Raw genomic sequence first — 25,572 nt, forward strand, 5'->3', positions numbered from 1 at the left:
TTGCATCAGACAATTGCTTTATTGTCTTATGGTTTTCTGGCCTTATTCTGTTTAAATGACCTGAGATTTACCATATGAATGTAACACCTGGAAGTTCCCTGGTTTCAAGAAGGGATATAAGCCTTGAGTTGAGGATAAAGGGGGCTGCAGTCTTTACCTGGGCTGCAGACCTACCAACCCCATGTGTTTGTCTCTCTTCTATTGTTTCCAGTCCCTGCCCCATATTTCAGGAACCCCAATTTGCTGCCGGTAGGCCCCAGCAGAGAACCAAGCCAAGTAGCCTATGAGGCTACAGATGTGGGCCTCCAAAGATCAGGAAATGGTTAGGAGTCACAAGTCCTCTGCCATCATTGATTGTTAAAGAAGGGTTACAGATGCGACCAGGCTAAATGTGCCACTAACATTTCCCCATAAATAACTTTGTGACAAGAGAAACTTACTTGGGAAGGAGTTTCTACTCCTTGAAACTGACTGCTCACATTTCTGTCAGTTCTGCGCTCCCCGAAATACTCCAGGCTGTCCTACAGAAAAGGGGTTAATACAATCACAGTGCTTATCTGTCCTCTTTGGACAGAGCTACTTATGAACTTTCTTAGTTCCTATCTTTTTAAGTGGCTAAGATTACAGGCACAAGTCTACAATGCCCACCTTTCCTTTGATTCTTTTAAAAATTACTTTATTATTTTTTTGAAAGGTCTTTCTAGCTCCTTTGCCAAATTACTGATTAGCTCATTAGTTTGGGGGAGATGTTAATTTTTGAGCTTCTTCTATATTTTGGATATTAGGACTTTGTCAGATATATTGTTGGTAAAGATCTACCAGTCTGTTGGCTGTCTTTTTAGTTTAGCACCTATGTTCTTTGCTGTGCAGAAAATTTTTATTTTGATATAATCACATTTGTCAAGTCTCTCCTACTTTCTGTGGCCTTGCCACTATTTCCAAAAAGTTCCTGCCTATGCCTATCAGTTCTAATATTTCTCCTACTCCAACTTGCAATAGTTTCAATGTTTCAGGCCTGACTTTGAGGTCTTTAAATTCATTTGAGTTGATATTGGTGCATGGTGATAAACAAGGATCCAATTTTAATTTTCTTTTTTTTTTTCATTTACCTTTTTTTTATTGTAATTAGTAAAAGGGTTACATGGTATTTGCCAGAGAGAAGGTGCATTAATTCACATACATTGATACCCTTTCACATGTCTTGGTACCCGTTTCCCCCCCCCCACACCCCCCACCCGTCTTGGTTTTCCCCCCTTCCCTATCAATTTTCAAAGTGATGTAAGCCAGACTCAAAGGAACTTAGGCTCAATGGTTTCCCTCATTTGTCATAATCAGTAGAAACCTTGGGCTCTACTAGCAGAGATTTCCAATAGAGCCAAATCTTGATACATAAGGACATATAATGTGAAGCTAATTGAAAGGACCTCCAGGATAGTGAAACAAAAGTCATGTAATGAATGATTGTTGTCCTTAATGTACTATGCTGTCTCTCATCTCCTTTGCTGTCCCTTGGTTATCTCATATTGGTATAGTATCTCACTTTGTTACCCAATTTTAATTTTCTACATATGGAAGTCCTAATACCAATTATTGAAAAGACTATATTTTTCCATCACACATTTTTATTGTGCCTAATTTCTTTATATATATATATATGTATATATATATTATTAAGATGCTGGAGGGGATGTGGCCAGGAGGGATCATTATTACACAGTTGGTGGGAGTGCAAACTCATTCAAGCATTATGGCAGCTCCTCAAAAGACTAAACATAGAGTTCCCCTATGACCCAGCAATTCCACTACTTGGCATTTACCCAACCGTCCAGAAACAAGGACATACTAAAGCCACTAGCACAACGATGTGCACTGCAGCACTATTTACCATAGCAAAGATATGGAACCAACTCTGATACCCTTCGATTGATGAGTGGATCAACAAGATGTGGTATTTTTACACAATGGAATTCTATGCTGCTGTCAGAAAGAACGACATCACTCCATTTGGAAGGAAATGGAAAGACTTAGAAAAAATCATATTAAGTGAAGTAAGTCAGACTCAAAGGAACATATACTCAATGGTTTCACCTATTTGTCATAATCAGTAGAAACCTTGGGCTCTCCTAGCAGCGATTTGCAATAGAGCAAAACCTAGATACATAAGGACATACAGTATGTCGCTAAATGAAAGGACCTCCAGGATATAGAAACAAAAGCCATAAAATGAGTGATTGTTGTCCTTAATGTACTATGTTATCTCCCATTTCTTTTGCTGTCCCTTGGTTATCTCATATTTTTATAGTATTTCACTTTGTTATCTGATATATTGTATATATGCGTATTTGGTTATTTGAAATTGGATAGGAAAGGGGCAAAAACAAGATGAGGGTGGGAGTGGGGGGAGGGAAATGGGGACCAAGACTTGAGAAAGGGTATCAATGTATGTGAAGTAATGCACCTTCTATCTGGCGAAAGTAATGTAACCCTCCTATTAATTACAATAAAAATATTTTTAAAACTCATTATAAAGGTGTTATACAGAGAGGCTACAATTACATAAGTCAGTTAATGAGGATACAGCTTTTTAGAAAACGTTGATTCTTATTTCTTAAATACGGAATTACAAAGTCATGTGTATATCCTACAACATTAAAGAAATGGTAGGAAGGAAGTAGTGGGTTGAGATGGAGGGAGGAGAATGATGAACGAGTGACCTTACTCACAATGCACTGAATTCTCAAACTGCTTTTTTGAATGGCAACTACTTATAGATGGTAAAAAATATACCTTAAAATGCTGTTCTTCTTAGTGATTCTGAATTTGGACATTCCTTTGCATTTGTGTCTCACTGCTCTCACTATAGGCTTGGCCCAGAACAAGAATACAAGGGTACAAGTCCAGTAAATAACTGCATATTAAACAAGGCTGCATTAATCCAGGCTTTCACTTTCACTTAATCACCATGAGCTAAGCATTTCCTTAATATTTTACCATGAATGCTTCAGAACTAGCAAATTCAATACATATAAAAGACTAAGTATCAAAACCTTTTTCCTACCTTTGCGGTTAAAAATGTGCCAGTGGCAAGAAGTAGAATAGATATCATTGTTCCTGTTCGTCCTAGAAAAGAGCAGAAATGAGTTCAAGAAACCTTTGTTCCAGTGTAAAAATACACTCACAAATACGCATTTGGTATTGGTACTGTTTCTTCTGAAGTGTTGCTGTCTCAAAATTTCCAATTGAGAAATAGTAAGACTTTATTTTTCATTAATGTAATGAAAAGAACTCTGGTCCTCATGTATAATTCCAGATTCCCAGGTGGGAAGATCAGGATGGTTATGATTCCAACCAGCTTAGGCAAAATAAGCAGGACCCCATTCTCAACCAGCAAGATGGGCCGGGTGCTTCACATCTACAGCCCTCATTGGGAGGGAGACATAGAAACGGGTTTCAGACTGATGCCAGCTCAGGAAAATGTAGGATACTTTATCTAAAAAAAGCATTGAAGCAAAACGGAGCTGAGCATATACCTGAAGTGGGAGAATGCTGGCCAAGCATGTGCCAGGTGCTGAGTGCAAATGCAAGCAGGAACCCACATTATCAACTAGAACTATAGTCCCTATGTAATTGTATTATTTGAATTGTATTGTGAACATTTGCAAACATAAGAATATAGAGAGACAAGCATAATGAATACGCATATTCCTATTCCTCAGATTATGTAATTCTAAGTATTTTGCTGTAGTGTTCTTGCTTACTTTCTACCTCAGCTTACATGCCTGCTTTTCTCTCTTCTCACTCTCTCTTTGCCTCTGCCTGGGTGTGTGTGTGTGTGTGTGTGTGTGTGTGTGTGTGTGTGTGATAGTGTTTTGTAGCAAATACTTTGACAAGTATAGCAAGTCCTTGACTTCTTCCTGCTTCAAATCACTCATCCACTAAGTCTCTTCTGTTACCTTCTACTTATATCTTAGTTTTGTCCTACAAAATTTAAGTTTGAAAATATGTTCTTTTCTCTTTCTATATTCATCCTTATAATCTAATTTTTAACATACCCTTTCACCTGAAAAGTACACATTTTTCATCAGAGAAATCAACATTGCATATGTAACCCAGCTTACTAGCCAATTCCTTAGCCTTTGCCTTTTCTAGCTTGCCAATTTGAGTCACATATTTTGGACTGAGGACATGCCTTCCCAGTGAGGATGGATCTCATCGTGAGTATATGTCTTGGGAGCTTCAACTCATGAACTCCTTTGGCTTCTTTTGATCAAGAGAAGGTACTCTACCAATTCAGTCATATTATCTCTACTTCTAGCCTTTTGTTTGTTAAACAGAGACAACCATCTTAGGGATTTTTTTTTGCCTGAGTTGCCACAAATCTCACATTCCTGAGTAGCATGGGTTACCAGTGCCTGGGTGAAACTTTCACATAGGCAAAAACAAAGTATCTTAAATGCCAGGTGAGAAGTCATTCATGTTGAGGTCTGGTTCTCAGAAGATATGCAAATGGCTAATTGATACCTAAAGAAATGTTCAACTTCTTTAACCATAAAGAAAATACAAATAGAATCTGAGCTGATTTCATCACACCAAGGCAGAATGGAAGTCATAAAAAAAAATAGCAAAGGCTGGCAAGTATGGAACAGAAAGGTGAGAATGAACTATATTAGTATACTGTTGGTTGGTTTGAAATTAGTCTATCCACTAGAGAAATCAGTATGGAGGGTCTTCTTCAAAACACTAATCATAGACTTACTTTGTAAGTTTTATAGGTCTTATAAGTTACAAGGTAACTTCTCATTTTATAGAATATCTTGTTTGTGACTTTGGATGTGGTGAGCTCTGTGTGTGTGTGTGCTGTGTGTGTGTGTGTGTGTGTGTGTGTGTTTCATACGTTTTACTACAGAAAAATCTCAAACCAACAATTTAATGGTACAACTTAAAATGCTGGAAAAAGAGTACCAAACCCAACCAAAATCTAGTAGAAGGAAACAAATTATTAAAAGTAAAGCAGAATCAAATGAATTAAGAATCCAAAAAACCCCAGAATCCACAAACAAGGAGTTGGTTCTTGGAAAAAATTAACAAAACTGACAGACCCTTACCAAATCAGATCAAAAAATGAAGGGAGAACACCTAAATAAACAAAATTACAGACAAGAAGGGCAATATAACAACAGAAATTACCAATATCCAGAGCATCCCAAGGGATTACTTGTCAAATCTTCATGCCAACAAATTTGAAAATCTAGAAGAGATGGACGAATTTCCAGCAAATATTGAAATAACCAAACTGAAGCATGAAGATCTAAATCTACTAAACAGACCCACTTCAAGTAATGAAATAGAAAAAGCAAGAAGAGACCTCTCATCCAAGAAAAGCCCAGGACCTGAAGGATTCATAGCTGAAATCTATAAGGCCTTCAAAGAAGAGCTCACACCAATACTCCCCAAAATCTTCAATGAAGTTAAAAGTGAAGGCTCTCTACCAAACCCATTCTATGAAACCAGCTTAACCCTCATGTCAAAACGAGACAGGAACTCATCAAAGAAAGAGATCCAGAGACCCAGTTCTTTAATAAATATTGATGCAAAACTGCTCAACAAAATATTGGCCGATCAACTTCAACAACTCATCAAAAAATTATACACTGTGATCAAACAGGACTGATCACCGGGATCCAAAGCTGGTTCAATACATGCTAGTGGGTTAATATAATTCATCACATCAAAAGTAGCAAGGACAACAATCACATGATCATCTAAATAGATGTAGACAAGGCATTTAACAAGATCCAACACCCCTTGATGCAAAAAGTTCTGGAGAAAGTAGGAATCATGGAACATTCCTCAGTATATCTTACACCACCACCCTACAAACTAGCATAAAAGTAAATGGAGAAAAGGTAAAGCCATTTCCTCTGAAATCAGGAATGATACAAGGATGCCCACTTTCTCCACTCCTGTTCAATACAGTATTAGAATTCCTAGCCAGAGCAATAAGGCAAGAGCTAAACATAAAGGAAGTTGAAATAGGGAAGGAGGAAGTGAAACTTTCTCTCTTTGCAGATGACAGGATTCTTTTTTTCCATACATCTTTTATTGTAATTGATAGAAGGGTTACATTATATTTATCAGATAAAAAGTGCATTACTTCACAAACTTTGATACCATTCTCATGTCATGGTCCCCATTTCCCTCCCCCATCCCCCCATTCATCTTGATTTCCTCCCTTCCCTATCCAATTTCAAATGACCAGTTAAGTATATGTAAAATATATCAGATAACAAGGTGAAATATTGTAATAATATGAGATAACCAAGGGACAGCAAAAGAGATGAGACATAACATGGTACATTAAGGACAACAATCACTCATTATATGGCTTTTGTTTCTACATCCTGGAGGTGCTTACTAGATTTTGTTCTATTGTAAATCTCTGCTAGGAGAGCCCAAGATTTCTACTTATTATGACAAATGAGGGAAACCATTGAGCATATATTCCTTTGAGTCTGGCTTACTTCACTTAATATGATTTTTTCTAAGTCTTTCCATTACCTTACAAGTGGGACAATGTCATTATTTCTGACCTCAGCATAGAATTCCCTTGTGTATAAACACCACATCATCTTGTTGATCCACTTATCAACTGAGGGACATCTGGTTTGGTTCCATATCTTTGCTATGGTAAATAGTGCTGCGATGAACATTGTTGGGTTCGTGGATTTAGTATGTCCTTGTTTCTGGACAATTGAGTAAATGCCAAGTAGTGGAATTGCTGGATCATGGGGTGATCTATGTTTAGTCTTTTGAGGAGATGCCAAACTGCTTTCCATAGTGGTTGAACAAGTTTGCACTCCCAATAACAGTGTAGTAGTGATCCCTCCTGGCCACATCCCCTCCAGCATCGGTTGTTACTAGATTTCTTGATCCTGGCCATTGTAACTAGAGTGAGGTAGAATTTTAGAATTGTTTTGATTTGCATTTCTTTCATGACCAGAGATATTGAGCATTTCTTCATGTGTCTATAGGCCATTGTTATTTCTTCTTCAGAGAAGACTCTCTGTAAGTCTTTGGCCCATCTTTTTTTTTTTTTTTTTTTTTTTTTTTTTGCCAGTCCTGGGCTTGAGCTCAGGGCCTGAGCACTGTCCTTGGACTTTCTCAAGGCTAGAGCTCTACCACTTGAGCTAGAGCTCAGCACCACTTCCGGCTTTTTTGTATGTATGTGGTACCAAGGAATCGAACCGGGTCTTTGTGCATGCTAGGCAAGCACTTTAACCACTAGGCCAAACTCCCCGCCTTTGGCCCATCTTTTAATGGGATGGTTGTTAATTTGGAGATTAGTTTTGGAGTCATTCAATTTTTTGAGCTGCTGATATAGTTTAGATTTGAGGACCCCAAAATACAAAAAAAAACAAAACAAAATTAAACTAAATCATAGACAAGAATGCAAATACCACAGCAGAAATTACCAAGGTACAGAACATCATAACGGAATACATTTCTAACTTTATGCCAACAAATTTGAGGATCTAGAAGAGATGAATGAATTTCTAGCCAATATTAGCATACCCAAGCTGAACCAAGAAGACCTAGTCCAAATAAACAGACCTATGTCAAGTCCCGAAATAGAAATGGCAATAAGAGACCTCCCATCCAAGAAAAGCCCAGGGCCAGATGAATTCACAGCTGAATTCTATGAGGCCATCAGAACAGAGCTCACACCAATACTCCTCAAGCTCTTCAATGAAATTGAAAGTGAACACTCTTCTGCCAAACTCATTGTACAAAGCCACCCTAACCCTCATCCCAAAACCAGATAGGGACTCATCAAAGAAAGACTCATCTCTTTGATGAATATTGATGCAAAACTGCTCAACAAAATACTGGCCAACCATCTTCATCAACTCCTCAAAAAATTATACACTACGAAAAAAAAATTATACACTATGCTCAAACAGGATTCAGCACAGGGGTGCAAAGCTGGTTCAATAGACGCAAGTAAATTCCTATAATTCAACACATCAACAGGAGCAAGGGCAAAAATTCCATGATTGTCTCAAAGGCATTTGACAAGATCCAACACCCCTTTATGCTAGAAGCTCTGGAGAAACTAGGAATCCATGGAACATTCCTCAGTATAATAAAGGCTGTGTATGACAAACCCACAGCTAGCATTATACTTAGTGGTGAAAAGCTAAAGCCATTTCCACTAAATTCAGGAATGAGACAAGGATGCCCACTCTCTCCACTTCTCTTTAACATAGTATAGAATTCCTAGCCAGAGCAATAAGAAAAGAAGCAAGTAGAAAGGGGATCCAAACAGGGAAAGAGGAAGTGAAACTTTCCCTCTTTGCAAATGACATGATTCTTTATTTAAAGAAATCTATAGATTCTACTTGCAAGTTGCTTGAGCTGATTTGAAACTTTGGCAAGGTAGCAGGGTATAAAATTAACCCTCAAAAATTAACAGCCTTCCTGTATACCAGCAATGAGGGGACTGGGGCAGCAATCAGGAAAGCAACTCCGTTTGCAATAGCCTCAAGGAAAATAAAATACATAGGAATTAATTAACTAAGAATGTAAAGGACATTTATGATGGAAACTTCAAAAACCTGAAAAATGAAATTTAAGCAGATCTGAAGAAATGGATAAACTTCCCATGCTCCTGAATTGGAAGAATTAACAACATGAAAATGGCAATCCTGCCAAGGGCTATGTACAAATTCAATGCAATAATCATCAATAGCCCAATGTCATTCTTTAATGAAATTGAAGAAGAAATCCACAATATCATATGGAATAATAAAAGACCCTATATAGCAGAAAGAGCAACTCTGAAGGAATATCAATATCAAATTTCAGACTCTATTACAAAGTTGCAGTAATCAAAACAACTTGGTACAGGCACAAGAATAGGACAGAGGACCAATGGAATCAAATTGAAGGCCCAAAAGTCAACGCACAAACCTATGGCCACTTAATCTTTGATAAGGGAGCCCAAAAAATAGAATGGAAGAAAGACAGCCTCTTCAACAAGTGATGCTGGCAGAACTGGTTAAGCACCTCCAGAAAATTAAAGTTGGTACCTTCTATGTCACCCTACACTAGGATTAGTTCCAAATGGGTCTTAAAAACTTTACAAGAAGGAATGGGAGATACACTAAGTCCCCCTGGCACAGGTTGAAACTTTCTTAATAAAGACCAAACAAGCACAAAAAATTAAATATAGCTAGGACAGAGGGGAATGCATTAAATTGTAGAGCTTCTGTACGTCAAAGGACATAGGTAGCAGGTTAAATAGAAAGCTCACAGAGGAAGAGAAGATCTTCACTAATCATACAACAGACAAAGACCTCATATCTAAAATATATCTACAGCTAAAAAAATGAATCATTCCAAAATTAAGCTCCAAAGAAATAACCATCCTATAAAAAGATTGGCCAAGACTTAGAGTCTTCTCTGAAGAAGAAATAAGAATGGCCTATAGACACATGAAGAAATGCTCAACCTCTCTAACCATAAAAGAAATGCAAATCAAAACAACTTTGAGATTCCACCACACTCCAGTTTGAATGGCCATGATAAGGAATGCAATAACTACAGATGCTGGCTGGGATGTGGCCAGAAGGGATCATTACTACACTGTTGGTGGGAGTGCAAACTCGTTCAACCACTATGGAAAGCAGTGTGGCAGTTCCTCAAAAGGCTAAACATAGATTACCCCATGACCCAGCAATTCCACGACTTGGCATTTACCTAATAGTCCAGAAACAAGGACATACTAAAGCCATTAGCACAACAATGTTCATTGCCACAATATTTACCATAGCAAAGGTATGCAACCAACCCATATGCTCCTCAGTAGATGATTGAAACACCAAGATGTGGTATTTATACACAATGGAATTCTATGCCGCCATCAGAAAGAACGACATTACACGATTTGTAAGGAAATGGAAAAACTTGGAAAAAATCATATTAAGTGAAGTACTGAAAGAAACATAGGCTCAATGGATTCCCATTTGTAATAATTAGTATACATCTAGGATGCCCCTAGTTGAGGAATACAGTAGCTCAAATCCTACACACATAATGCCATATAGGATGAGGCCAAATTAATGGACTACCAGGACATGGAAACAAGAGCTTAATTATAAGTGACTGTTATTGTAATGTATTATGTTCTTCTCTCTACTCTTGTGTTGCCCTTTGGTTAATCTCATATTGTTACAGTATCCCACTTTGTTACCTGGTATATTATCTAGATGTTTACTTGTGTATTTGATATAGGGGGGAAAAATCAGGGGAGGGGTTGGGCAGAGGGAAATGGGGACAAAAACATGAGACGGGATATAGATGTGTGAGAAGTTTGGCACCTTCTATCTGGCAAATATAACTGTAACCCCTCTATACACTAAAATTTTTAAAATAAAGTAGATAATCAGCTGAGCAAAGAGGTATATGCTATGGAACCAGAGAATCTCCAAAATGGGTTAAGAAACAACACAAATAGCAAGACAATACATTAACCTTTCCTAAAGCAGGACAAAGAGGGAGGTATGGTGGCCATTTCTGCCATTCAGCACACAGAGGTAAGGGCAGGAAGATAACAAGCTTGAGACTAGGGAAATCCTGACTCAATCAAAACCAAACAAATGCTCACAAAACACAAAGCCAGCCATAGTGGCTGTATTACTAGCTATTCAGATATAGACAATGGGGAGGTTTGTCATTCAAGGCAAGCCCAAATCTATACAAGAATTCTTCTCAAGTAAAAAGTAGAGCATCACAGTACGTATCCATGAAGCCAAGTGTGTGAAAAAGTTAAAGAGGGTCGCAGTCTAGGCCTTTCTGGATTCAGGATGAAAAGTGAGAACCAATGTGAATAATGACTAAAGCAAACAGGTATGAGGAATGTAAGTGGCTCCAGTAGTAAAGGGCCCCAGGACGTGTGAGGCCTTGGGTTCCGACCATAGTAATGCCAAGAAACAATACAAAATCACCCCACACTCCCAAGAATCAAAAGGCAGTGTGGTAGGACACAGTACTTGGAAAGACATTTCTGAAAACGAAACCTTAAAGTGGCCAACAGATTTATGAAACAATTCTCAATGTCACTAGGTAACGGGGAAGAGCATCTTAAAAGCCCAAGGCGAGAATGCATTTGTCAACTAGCTTCATTCAGCATTCCCCATTGTATATAAAGAGGAAAGTATTACATTTACATGATACACAAGTGCAGCATTGTCAGCTAAAGAAGAAAAAGGCATCGCTGCAAATGAGATACAAATGCAATACCATCCTGAAGTTGAACACTGTTTGGGGGAGGCAGGTATACATGGGTAAACCAAAATGGAAGAAACCCATATAATCAGCAATTAAGGGAAGTAGCTCATTGTCCTCCCTTCTTTACATTAGTTTTTCCTTTGTTCTTCCCTCCCCTTCTCTATTTTCCTTTTAGTATTCTTTGCTTCTTTCATCCTTTAAACACAAGATTAATATGTTAGCAATGATGAATCTATCTGAGGAGTAGCAGTAGGTATCTTCCTACTGCCCGTCAATATTTATTCTCAACTATCTTTTTACAAAGGAGACAGAAAGGAAAGCATCATTACCTTTTCCACCTTTGCAGTGAATTATGATGATGTTGTGAGGATCCTTGGATAACCAGGCAATGACTTCTTTAGAGAAGGAAACCATCTCTCTGGTTTAACAAAAATTTTTAGTTAATTAAAATTCATTCCCAAATTTCAAGCCCAGTGAATTTAGTGCTTTTCTGACCATCAGTGTGGCATCAGACTTACTCAAGAGTGGGGACATTGTGGTCATCTACCATTATTCTCTGCACACGGTGATGAAAATATTTTGGGTCATAAGACCGTTCGCCTGAAAGAAATGAGATATGTGTCAGAGCTGTATGCCTACTGACATGAAAGTTAGGAACGAAGTTTAAAATTTCTCTTAGGAATTCTTATCTCCTTTCCATTGTTCTAAAAGGATTTTTAACATCACCAGCACAAAGGTCCTGAGAGGAACACAGGCAGACCAGTGGACCAAAGAGCCAAAGAGACATGAAGGACGTTAGGGACAGATTCTTGTCCTTAAAGACTTTTTCATCCCAAGTAATCTAAAATCAGCTCATGCTTTATATTCCTTACCTTTAACCTTCTAACAGAGTGATTATTCGATCTTCCAGACTGCATATCCTATCATCCTGCATTCTGCTTATTCTATCTTCTAGACTGCTTATTCTATCATACTACATAGGTACCACTAAGCAGAGGTTAATGGTGCTGTCTAAATGCTCAGTCCGTGAAAATATCATTAAATGTTTATTCTGACAATAAAATGCAATAAAAATGTACATAAAAATCATGATTGGGAAATCAGGGGACAGTGAAAGGGAGACAAAAACATGAGAAGGGGTATCACGGTTTGAGAAGTAATGTAACCATTACCTAAAAAAATCTAACTGTAACCCCTCTATACATTAACCCTAAATAAAGTACAAAAAAACCCCATAGCACCATAAAAAAATCTAGACAGGTGTTAATGTCTAGACAGGAGAAAAACTGAAGACAGACACAGCAGAGAAACTGGGGGCACATTCTTCTCTTTCTTCTGTTTTCTTTTGTCGTTTCTCATCATGCACCTTGTTCTCATCACCAACCCTTTCTGGTGGATCATAGAACATACTTGCTGAATTGTCTGTGATACAATCTGGCATGAAAGGCAGGAAGAGTTGATTGAGAATAAGAGCACGAGCAGATCTTTCCTGAGTACTTCCTGTGTAAGTCTGCCTCTTCGGTCTCACTGGCCCATCTCTTTCTTAGGGAATGTGCTGCCAAGCTCACACAGCACCAGTGCATTACAGAGATTTCTGATCTGACTTCTTACTACTTACTATTTACAATTAAATGAAAGATACCCAAGGTGACTTTCTTACATATCTACAGTAGCAAATATATTAAAGTGATATACATACTACAAAGGTTGTATACAAAATAATGCTCAGGATGTCTGGTGTTGAAGAAACGAGCCACTTCCTAAAAAAGATAAATACATTCATAAACTATATTGTTGAAGGTGGCTCCTTTGTACAACTACTTAAAGATACTAGTAAAACATGCTGTCTACTTTTGAAAACGCTTTCTCACAGCTTTAATCTTCTGATTTTCTTCTTCTTCAAGTCTGCGAAATGCTTCTTTTGACCTAAGAGTATACACTAGCTCCCCCCTTGTTCTGAAGGACAAAGCAGCCAAGCATTCATGCCTTCTAATTCTTGTCTATCTCCAGATAGACCCTCATATTAAACAGGAAGGTATCGGAGGCATTAAGGTAGGCATGTTAAATCTGTCCAAGTCTCAATCTGAATGACCTGCCCTTAGCCTTTGTCTCTGGAGGCCTGGCCAGTGTTTATAGTTCTGGATTTTTCTCTTCAAGATGACAAGAAAAGGCATTGTGTTTGGAAAGCAGTCTGCCTTTTGCAGTTTTATAAATCCTGTTCTTCCTGGATCCCTAGATATCTATGAAGTGACTGCAAGGGAGCATGGCTAAGATCAAGAACACATTGTATTTTCCAGCAAAAGTAGCTTTTACTTGACTTAGGGGCAAAGGGACATGGCCTGACTGCATACAGAAGTGGCCAGACTTGTTGATGCTTCCTCACTGTGTTTGTTTCTCCAGTAACTGTGGCTGTGTCCCACGCATCTGCACTCTGACCCTTTTCTTTCTATATTCAGTGTTGTGCAAAATACAATGCTGAAACCTTCTTCCCTTTGAAGGACAAGCAGGAGCATATGACCTGCTTAGCCTCCTCAGGAATTAAGTTTGTTCAGTGTTATGTTTATGATGTACAGATCAACACAAAGTACAATGTTTACCCTCATTGTTTTCAAACTCAAATATTTAAAGTCATATGAGCTATAAAATGTCCACTCAAAAACTTCCAGCTGCCAAATTTACATCTCTTCCTCCAGCTTTATTTTGTCATAGTTGCATGTTTTCCTTTCTACCAAATGGATTTGCAGAATATAATGCATTTCATGACACTTTGGAGCAGTATATAACACTATACTTTCTGTGCGTGCATTTTCCATAGATCCATAAATATTAATCCTATTTCTAAAAGAACAACCAGGGCACAAAACTAGAATTTCTTTTGCTGGTAGAAACTCAGTTACAAAAGAGCTACCATATGATTCTACTATGAGAAACTCAAGAAACATTAAAACTGATCTATGCCAATCAAAAATCAAAAGAACACTTTCAGTGTTTGAAAAGTGATTATAAATGCCAGAACATTGTCAACAATTTGATAGTGGTGTTCATTGCATGCCCTCATACATAATTGCGTTAATAGACAAATGTAAGATGAGGGCAATGTGGAATCTGCATCAGTAAAGGTTTATTTATATAAGCATGCATTACATAATGATAGTTTTTCAGTTAAACACCAATTGTTTTTTTGTTGTTGTTGTTTTTTGCCAGTCCTGGGATTGAGCTCAAGACCTAAGCACTGTCCTAGGACTTTCTCAAGGCTAGAACTCTACCACTTCAGCCTCAGCACCACTTCCGACTTTTTTCTAGGTATGTGGTACCGTATTGTTCTTTATTGATACATACGGAAGAATAAATGTCATGCATATTACTAAGTATCGCATGAGATTTTGAGACACACACATGTATATGCGTATACACATACAAAAACACATACATACATGTACATAAATCAGGTTAAATACAACTATTATGTCAAGCATTTGATAACATCATAGTGAAACTTTAAAATACTTTGTTCTTTAATAATATATAACACAATGCTGTTGTGTGTAATCAATCTACTGTGCAACAGCTCAGCGAAAAGTTACCTCTTATGTCATTATAACCTCTTGCTCATTGATCAACCTTTGATCAAACCTTCCTCCTTCTGACTCACCCAAGTTTCTGATATTCACTAGTCTAGCCTCACCTTCATTGAGATCAATGCTTTTTTATTTCACATATTCCATACTTGCCATTTGGCTTATTTTATTAACATATAACTTCTCCTTTTGTGTTATTGACAAAGACAGTTGTTTGCAGGAGTAAACAATGCACTATCATGTAGAGGTGCCACAACATTCACCTTGGAATGGAAACTTAAGAGGTGGATTTCATCCCTTGGCTATTCACTGCTGAGCAGTGAGTTTTAACCAGGGGTACATATGTGTCTGCCACATAATGATCTCTTTAAGTCGCATCAATACCCAGTCGAGGTATGATTGGATCCCAGGATCATTGAAGTGTGATTTGTTTGAGAATCTTCACACTGTTTTCTTGAATGTCTATGCTAACTGATATCCCCATCAATAGCTTGCCATGGGCCATCTTTCTCCACAAGTTTACTAGCATGTGTTACCTCTTAACTATTCAATAATTGTCATGCTTGTGGAATGTTGCAGTGCTATCACATTGTGGTTTCCACCTGCATTTTTCTGATGATGAGTGAGGTTCTACATTTTCTCTTACACTATTTTTTTTTTACCAACCCTGGGGCTTGAATTCAGCGCCAGGTACTCTCCTTGGATTTTCTCAAGGCTAGGGCTCTACCACTTGTGCTACAGCACCACTTCTGGCTTTTTCTGTGAATGTGATACCAAGGAATGGAACCCAGGGCTTCATGCATACTAGGAAAGCACTCTACTACTAGGACTTGCTCGCTTGTCTCATAAGAATTGTGGAGCATTTATTATTTGCCTTGTGTGTGGAAAGAGACCTTTAGTCCTGAGGCTATGTTTGGATAACTGATGCCCAGCTTACACAACAGTACTCTTATGGGATGAAGCTGCTGAGAATTCCAGGAACTTACTTCAAGTACATTCATTGATGTTCACACACTGAGTGATCACCCATCAGAGCATTTCCTGTCATTGACCACTGAATGTAAATACATTATATATGAACCCATACACAGATCTCCAATTATATTTCATTAAGGAAAAACAGTAGGAATTACTACAGGAATTCACTGTATGTGAATACATATGTACATATATCCCTAACCCAAAATTTTATGTACTTTCTTAGTAAGGAGCTTCAAGGGGCTTAAAATTAAGTTAGTCACTTACAGAGCCAAAAGTGGGATTTCCCTTATTTAATTATCAGGGAATCTATGTGAAAGAACATATATATTTTTAGACATGGCTTTCTTCTCCCTGAAAGACTACATATGGGGACACAATTCCTCTCATCCTGTGATGGAGCCTATTTTCTGATCCTTGAATCCAGACTGCTCTTGTAATTCATTTTTGTCTTAGCTAATGAATTCAAGGCCACTCACACTCACTTGAAGACTTAGTATTAATGTAATTACATTCATTTGCTTGCTGTTCCTAAGGCCATCTCAATGGTCCCCAAGATCTAGCTGCCTGGGAGAAGAGACATAATAACAGAGAGGCAATCAGAAAAGCCAATTCAGATTAGCTAGTCCTCAGATGAGCGGCAACTCATCAGAGATGCCCAGATCAGCCCAGTGAAGTAGCCAGTCCTGTATCTAATCATTGGAACCACTCCATTAAGCCCCATCCAAATGTTCAAACCACTCTATCTTGAGATAAATAAATGGGTGCTCTTACTAATCAGTAGGACCTCCAGGGCTTCGCATAAACAAAAGCAAGTTGATACCATGCTTTTATGATTTTTCACCAGAAAGAATAAAATGGTAGAACACTGCTTTGCCTGGGTCAACACTAAGCTCTTGAGTCTATAGAGTTAACTCTGTGCTGCACCACATATGCTTACCTGCATTGGATTCCTATAGAATGTATGTATCCCAGAGGATGGAAATGACATGGCGACAAGACGGTCTGGAAAGCAAAAGAATCCCTATTAGGAAAGTCAGTACAGATGGGAACAACAATAATAACAAAAATTATTTGTACATCTATCCAGGTTCTTTTCTCAGAGTACAAGAAGAGTTGATATGATAGTGATATAACCAAGATGATGCATTAAGATGAAGCAATAGAGGTCTAGGGAGGTGATTTTGTGGCAGAGCATTTGGCTTGCATGCAAAAACACTCTGAGTTGGATTCCTCAGGACAACATAAACAGAAAACACCAGAAGTGGCAGTGTGGCTCTACTGGTAAAGTGCTAGCCTTGAGCAAAAGAAGCTCAAGGACAGTTATCAAGTTCTGAGTTCAAGCCCCAGGACTGACAATACAATACAAAAGTAAATAAATAAGCTATGCAATATCATAATATCCTTAGGCTCAACAGGAACTTAGTGTTTGAAGCCCTCTTCCCTTAGCAAACCTGACCTCATGGATAATGAACTTGTTCTCTGGGATTTTAGAAGATTAAGGTCTCTTTCTCTTGGATGCTTAGATAGCTAACAAAACTGAATAAATAATAAGTGAAATTTTAATGGAGCCACTTGAAATTGCATCGTATTTACTGTCTAACCACCAGGGAGTCTTGGTTTGAAATCAATGAGATTACCTGTGCCCAGATGTAATCTACCAATCTATTACCATAACACAGTAGCCTATGAAATCATTGAGAAAAATACTTTGAGAGTATAGAAAGGAAGGAAGGAAAGAAGAAAGAAAAGAAGGTAAGCGAGACAGAGAAAGGAAGAAAGAAGAGAAACAAAAAAGAAGACAGAGAAAGCAAAAAAGCTAGGCATTTTTGGCTCAGTCTTGGAAATCAGCTATTCAGGAGGCAAAGATCTGAGGAACATGGAAAGACTTCATCTCAATAAATGGCTTGGTACAATGGCATACAAGTAGAGAACTGTAGCTCAGAAAAGCTGGGACAGAGAGCAAGAGCCTACCTTGAAAATAACAATTACATAAAAAGTGCTAGTGGTGTGGCAGAAGTAGGAGAGCCTCCCAAGCAAGCAAGAGACTGAGTTCTTTTCCCAGAACCACCAAAGAAGCCAACGTAGTAACAAATCAAAAACAAAAAGCATAAACCAATGTGCCTTAGATAAAAAACATTGTGGTTTGGGAAAATCAAAGGGAATATTCTTACTTCAAAGGAAAATGTGGATTAAACATAAGTCAATCACATGACAAGTTTCAAAAAACAGTAATATAATTAAGAGAAGTCAATCAACAGTTAAGTTTCACAAACCAGTGATGTAAGTTAGATCTAGGTCAAATCCATCCTTGGCATATCGTCTCTTATTGCCAGACACCTGGGAGGAACAAAAATGATGAAGCTGTAAAACAGAAGTCAACCACAAAGAATTTGATATTGCTACCTAAAACTTTTACCAGGATGGGAAGCAAACATGTCCTGCCCACTTACCAGTCTTCTGATTAATTTTTCTAGATGTCTTTTCTGAGTTGCAAGGTGAAAGATCCTCATAAGTGTTATCAGCCTCAGAAGCCGAAAGAATACAATCATTCTAAAAATTTATAGATACATACTTTTAGTTCAGAAAGAGAAGAGTTCATCAATACATACGTTTAAATCTGTGTACATATGTTACATCGCTCTGCACCACCCCCATGGCCTCCATGTTCTGCTCTAGTGCTCTAACAGTCAGTTATACCCCTCATCCCAGAGGACCCTGGGTAACATATGGACATACTTGGTAGTCACAACCAAATGGATGCAGGTGCTAATCACATCTAGGACTGCTGCTAAACACCCTACAATAAATATGAATCTAGGAAGAATGATAGGATGTTTTTGTCCTCTCTTCCCTACCCAAGTAATAACTATCTTCTCAAAATATCAGTAATGCTAAGATTGAGAAATTACTGTCTGGACAAACAGTAACGAGTTCATTCAGATTTATAGACTATTTTAGTTTTCATCTTCCCCCCAAATGAACTTTGATTGTTTGTACATTGGTGTTATTCCTTTTAGTAACAGAGGCTCCCTACAGCTAGTACATGCATATCAGGCAGGGAACAGGTTGCAATACTTTCCAACCATACTGGCTGGTGTTTCTCCTCCATTCAGAAACACAAAGGTGTGGACATGTCCAACAAGATTCATTTGGCAGAACTGCTTCAACCATGGTTCACAGATCCCAGAGCTACCAATTCAGTGGTCTAGGGTGGAGCCTGAAGTGTTCTTTCTTTCTTATTTTCCTTCTTTCTTTCTTATTTTCCTTTCTTTCTTTCTTTCTTTCTTTCTTTCTTTCTTTCTTTCTTTCTTTCTTCTTTTCTTCCTTCATTCCTTTCTGTCCTTCCTTCCTTCCTTCCTTCCTTCCGTCCTCCTTTATTCCTTTCTTTCTTTCTATCTTTCTTTCTGAAAAACGCACTTTATTGGGAAGCAGAGTGCTGCACAGCATAGACAACAGAGATTGCCAGATGTGAGACCTACAACCACATTTCCTAAGACAAAGGGGAATTTTTAGTAAAATCATCTGACCCATGGTTTCCACTGGGCAGGCACTCATGGCTTCCCAGTGGAGAGCCAGGAAAACTCCCATCACTTTCCTGAGGCAGTTGTGGTTCCTAGAGATAGAGCCCCTCAGGTGTGCCTTCTTGTTTTGAATAAACAAGGTTTTCTTTAGATTTTTTGAAGTCTGCATTTGTTACTTTCATTCTGCGTTCCCTCAAGGCCATCAGCTCAGCTTCTGTACGCATTGCCTTATTGTTGGCCCCAGAGAGATCATCTTTGCCCTGATCAAGTCATCTAGTCACGTTGTCTGCCAGGACAGTCAGGCTTTTATGAATATGGAAGGTGAGCTTATTTTTTTTTCTCATCTGGCAGGGGGAACTCAATCTTTCTGTCAATGCAGCCTGGTCTGATCAGTGCTGGATCCAAAGTTTCTATCTGGTTTGGGGCCATGATCACTTTCACATCCCCCCTTGAATCAAAACGATTCAAGTGGCTTAACAGCACCAACATGGTTCTCTGAACTTCTCTCTCACCTCCAGAGTCCAAATCTAACATTCTGGTGCCAATGACATCAATATAATCAATAAACACAATGGATGGTTCGTGTTCTTCTGCAACTCGAAACAATTCCCATGCAAGTAGGGGCCCGTTGCCTAGGTGCTTTTGAATAAGTTGTGAGCCCACCACTCTCAAGAAAGTGGCCAATGTTTCATTTCCTACTGCTTTAGCCAACAGTTTTACCTGTGCCAGGTGGCCTATAGAGAATGATGGGTGTTTTATACCAATCTCTTCATAATATTCAGGATGAGTGAGAGGCAATTCCTCAGATTCCTTAATATACTGGATTTGGTTGTCTAAGCCACCCATATCTGCATATGTCTCCTGGGGAGCCTCTCCACCTTCATCACTGTGACCAGGGGGACCGTGTCATCCATTAGCATCCCTATCACCACATGCACTTTGTGGTTGAGCAGGACTGAGCAGCCTGGTTCCAGCAGGTTCTTGTCCAGGATGGAAAGGATGATGACACAGTGCTCAGAGCCCACAGATGTGGACACCATGGCAAAAATGTCATCAGTGATCCTCTTCCAAGGTGCCTACCGACATCAGGGTCCCCCCCAGGTCATCCACCTTCCATCTTTCCTCCTCTTGCTTTGCTTCTAATAGCTTCATTTGTTCCTGATTTCTAAGAAATTCTTCTTCCATGAGAAGATAATCTTTAATTCTCTCTAACTTCAGTTATTTCAAGCGACACTGAGTGTAAGGTGTCACCAGTGGCAGTTTGCTGGCAGCATCTGGTCACTTCGTTTTCTTCTTCTATTTCTCCACTCTAGTTGGTACAGGTACTTCATATTTCCTTTTCTTGTCCTTATCATCCTTCATGCTACCTCTGGCCATGACCACGACTCTGACTCTGATCCATGTTGATTCAGCTGCTGTAGCTGCTACCTCAAGTGTTGTCTTGCTACCAAGGTCTCAAGTGGTGTTGAGGTTGCCCATTGAAGGACCATATGGATTGAGGTTATTTTCAAGATCCAAACCCTAGCCAAAGCAATATTTACTTGGGGATCACACTGGACCTCTCAGAAACTTTGGTAAGAAAGAATCTATTTCTTTGACTTCTAATGAATATAGCTAAAAGCCTCCTAACATTAGCCCTCCAATGTACATTGGTATTTTTCTATCTCATTTAGGGAAAGGGAGATAGAGACAGAGGCAGACACAGACACAGATACAGACAGACAGCCACACCCATACACATATTACTTAGTAATCCCTTACTGCTTTAACTTTGCCTTAACATTCTTCATTTTACCAAACTGCCATTGCAAAAATCCATTATGTGGGTTGCCATATACGGGATTTCCTGGTTTCCATCGGCTATTTTTTAGAGAAGTATAACTAGAGCCACTGAAACTTCATACATGTTCAAGTCAATACACTTGCAATATTAGGAAAAGCAGATTAGTAGATCATCAAGGGGGGATTTCAAAATGATGTTCCAGTTCCTATATCCAATGGAAGTACTTTAGTGAAGACACCTTTAACTGGCCTTAAATGCTGTCTTTTTTTAGATCTCAAGGGTATGAAAATGTATCATTTTCCCTTCATTTGTTCTTCCATTTTTGTGTTACAGTCCCTTGAAATCAGGTTCTTACACTTGCTAAGTAGGCCTCTACCACTCAATCCATGTCATCATCCCTAATATTTTATTTTCAAAAAAATGTATCAGGTTCAGAACTTAAACAGAAATCAGTTCAATATACACAATTTAAGACAAGAATAAGCACAAATTAAGGAACAAATGAAAGAAAAGTGTGACAGTTAAGTCATGGGTTTCCTACCTTTGGATATCTTTAAAAAATGTAGCATTAAAGAATATGTATGTGATGTCCATAAATAAAATAATGATAGTGATGGCAGCATCTGTAATATTGAGGAAATCTGAAAAATAATGCTTTTTCCTGTAGGAGAAAGTTTAAAAAAATGGTTATCTTCTTTAAGAGGATAGAGGAAAATCTTTAGAGCAAAAAGTACTTGACTCAACTTCATTAAAATTGTTATTGTAATAGATTCTATGAAATGGATGGACTGGATTTGGGAAAGAGAAAACATAATACTGGTGGAAGGTATTCAAGTAGTAAATTTGTATTATTACATACTTGCATACCTGATGACAATCAAAGCTTAATGAATAAGCCATGTACCCCAGCCATTGGACAAGAGGTATGCACTGCCTTCTCCAATGGAGTTGGAAGAAGACAAGTGCAAGTGTACAGTTCTGTTGAGCAACAATTTCAGTACATCATACTATCCCCAGATCAATATGGGAGTAGCATATGAGATGGGTAGGAACTGCGCTTCTGAACTCATAATCTGTCCTTGCACCCACAATGGAATCCCAAGGGGCTGCTGTGTCCTTAAAAGGACAAAGACAGACATCCATCTACCAGACTCCTTTCCACCACTGACTCCTGCAGAGGTGCCCACTAGTCCTCCAGGAAAAGCATCTTCACACTCTGAGGCAGTCTGTCAGGATCAGACTAACCTGGCAGTGAATAACTCTGCTTAGCTCAAGAGAAGAAGGAGAACAAGTCCTCAGGAAAGAACATACACTGACTTCTGAAATGACTTGGAGAAAGGGAGGCCAGGAAACCTAGTGCCTGACTCGCCCAGCAGCCCATCCCCAAGGCTTGCCTCACCCACCCTACTTTTCAGAAAACCAGCAAGCAGGAAAGGGAAGCAATCTATTTCTTTCTTGCTACATCTCACTAATGAGATAAGCAATCTCCACATCACCTGCAGATGCTTTCATTGAAACTTTTCCTTTCAATGAACTCAGGACTATTTAGAGTGCAGTATCTAGTATTTCACATACTATCAAACGTTACTTGAAATTCCAGTCAGAATCAAAGTATTGATCTATAGACCTCAAGTATATACTTCTCCTTCTATTTTTTAACAGTCATGGGGCTTGAACTCTGGGACTGGGTACTGTCCCTGAGCTATTTAGCTCAAAGATACCATGCAACACTTGAGCCAGAGAAACACTTCTGATTTTCTAGTAGTTAACTGGAGGTAGGAATCTCACAGACTTTAGCACCTGGGCTGGCTTGGAACTGTGATTCACAGATCTCAGTTTCCTGAGTAGCTAGGATTACAGGCATGAGACACTGGGCCCAGATTCTTCTTCTTTTTTTTTTTCTCAAGTCCTGGGGCTTCAACTCAGGGCCTGAACACTGTCCTTGGACTTTCTCAAGGTTAGAGCTTTACTACTTGTGCCACAGCACCACATCTGGCTTTTTCTATATGTGGAACCGAGGAATTGAACTTGGGTCTTTCTGCATGCTGGGCAGGCATTCCACCATTAAGACAGACTCCTGGCACTCATACTTCTCCTTCTTAACATACACATTGACATATTACCTGGTCCCTTTTGGTAAATCCCTTTAAGCTTTATCTGTTCAAAGACTTTTCTCAACTACTCCATGAGAGTGTCTCAAGCAATATAAAACTAATTAAAGCTACTCAATGAAAATCTGGGTTTGGGCCTTGGCTTCAAGAATGCTTTTCAAGAGGCACACATTTGTTTAGATTGATCTTCTAATTAATTTAGTATCCTGAAAAAAATTTGGCTGTGAGTTTGTCCTAGTAGAATGTTTGCTATCATGCACCAAGACCCTGGTGCAATTCCTTGGCACCACATATATAGAAAAACACTGGGAGTGGTGCTGTGGCTCAAGTGGTAGTTCTTTAGCCTTGAGAAATGTCCAAGGACAGCGCTCAGGCCCTGAGTTCAAGCACCAGGACTGGCAAATAAATGTTATTTTATGTAAATCAAGGAGATAAATGGGAGTTTCAAGCACACAGTTAAGGGAAATAGTGAGCCTGAGCTACTTGGTGGGGGAGCCAGTCTCAGTAGGGTTCTTCAGATTTAGGCTTCAGAGAGAATAAAACTTACCCTGTCACAAATAATTGTAGAACAACATCCAAAAGGAAAAATATAGCAATCAGAAGGGAAATTGTTCTATACTCTAATGGAATATGTAGTTTGCTGGTCGTAACTATGATATCTGTTACCATTAGACCAAGATCGACAAAAATCAGTAGTATTGCCAAAATCCTAAAATAAATAAAGACAATGAGAGTTTGGCACCACATTTCAACAATTCCTAAAACTATATGTCAGATGCTAAAAAGACATTATTTAAGATTATAGTGGCCAGTGGTATGAAGAATTAGTGCATTCCTATCTAAAAACATCGTTCAGTTGTTTATCCAATAGAAGCACTGAATAGTGAACAACATTCCCTCCTAAACAGTATACTGGAGGGTATGTAGAAACCACACAATAACTGCAAGCTAGAACAAAAATGGAAATGAAATGACTAGTCTGTCAGTATAAACTCTTTAAATATTGATAAATTCTGAAGATGAATCTCTCAGTTTCTTTTAGCACATTAAAAGTCATCAATCTGAATCTTTGTCAGACTGTAATAGTTAAAGCTCAGTGAAGGCATAACTGACCTAAGCGCTTGAAGGACCACCTGCCTGTGTGCGGTGGTTCATAGCTATGATATTAGCTATTCATGAGACTGAGGAGGATACCAGGTCAAGGCCAGCCCCAGCAAAGAAATTCCACAAACCCACTTCAACAAGACAAGCTAGGTGTGATGATGTGAGCCTCTTGTCCCAGCCAGGTCAATAAGGCAACTTCAGTCTTCCTACTGAAGTCCAGGTCAGTCAGAGCAAAAAGCCAAACCTTATCTCAGAAATAAGAAAGTAGGAAGGGCTAGAAGTCTAGTTCAGTCAGTAAAATGCCTGTCCAGGAAGCATGAGGCCCTAAAACGACTAATGCCCACTTGGATCCTAAGACTTTTATTGAGGATTTTAACATGTATATGATTATTTATTTGGGGGTACTACTTGCGCAGCTATGGACACATGAAAAAGAATTCAATTCCATACATATTTATGGAATTGAACTCCAAGTGCTTTGAAGCCTTTCTGTCACATATTTTAAACAAACTACCCATTGGTTGATTGTATCGTTTATGTCGTTATGACGATGAATTGAGAAGATTTCAAAGTCTTTAAAACTGAAATTCAAATGAAAATACTATTAATTTTTATGTACTCTAAGGCACAGTATAAAATTATTCTCCTATGTAGAGTGGAAGCCTAAGGAACATGTTTCCAGAATGGAGGAATCACATAAATAAGGGAGTTATTAGAATACAACCTATACTTCCAAAAGTTTAACACTTCGTTGTTATTCTTTCCTTTATTTTTACTTTCCTTCTTTCCTCCCTCCCTCCATACTTTTCCCTGTTTTCTTCTTTCCTACTTTCCTTCCTTCCTTGCTTCCCTCCTTCCTTCCTTGCACTCCCTCTCCCTCTCCCACACCCTCCCCCTCGCAATCTCCCTCTCCCTCTCCCTCACACCCCTCCTCTCATTCTTCCAGTATTTCTGTCTTTCCTTCTTCCTTTTCCATTCCTGAGCCTTGTACTCTAGGTGCTGTCCCTGAGCTGCTTTTGCTCAAGACTAGCAAACTCACTTGAGGCAAAATGCCACTTCTGGCGTTTTCTGGGTCATTTATTTGAGATAAGAATCTCAAGAACTTTCCTGTCCAAGCTGGATTCCAGTGGTAATCCTCAGCTTTCAGCAAGGATTAGAGATGTGAGCCACCAGCACCCAACTTATATTTACTTACTTTCATGAGT

At 38.7% G+C, this 25,572-nt stretch overlaps 1 protein-coding gene, 1 long non-coding RNA gene and 1 pseudogene across 2 annotated transcripts; all 3 read right to left on the reverse strand.

Annotated features, from left to right (window-relative positions):
• Positions 1–368: 368 nt before the first annotated feature.
• On the reverse strand, positions 369–12,223 carry LOC150057189 (phosphatidylinositol 3,4,5-trisphosphate 3-phosphatase TPTE2-like). The gene is made up of 5 exons (XM_090341812.1): positions 12,169–12,223; positions 11,808–11,889; positions 11,619–11,707; positions 3,059–3,120; positions 369–521 (listed from the first exon to the last, which is right to left on the reverse strand). Exons 1-5 carry the CDS (start codon positions 12,221–12,223, stop codon positions 369–371), a joined length of 441 nt encoding a protein of 146 aa, XP_090197938.1.
• Positions 12,224–18,171: 5,948 nt separating this feature from the next.
• On the reverse strand, positions 18,172–24,045 carry LOC150057190 (uncharacterized). The gene is made up of 3 exons (XR_016537055.1): positions 23,811–24,045; positions 21,694–21,813; positions 18,172–18,398 (listed from the first exon to the last, which is right to left on the reverse strand). It is a non-coding gene; the product is annotated as an uncharacterized LOC150057190 (long non-coding RNA).
• On the reverse strand, positions 19,462–20,771 carry LOC150057191 (26S proteasome regulatory subunit 4 pseudogene; annotated as a pseudogene).
• Positions 24,046–25,572: the final 1,527 nt, after the last annotated feature.

Source organism: Megascapheus bottae, chromosome 11, assembly GCF_031878675.1.
Source record: "Megascapheus bottae isolate mThoBot1 chromosome 11, mThoBot2.hap1, whole genome shotgun sequence".
NCBI lineage: Eukaryota > Metazoa > Chordata > Mammalia > Rodentia > Geomyidae > Megascapheus > Megascapheus bottae.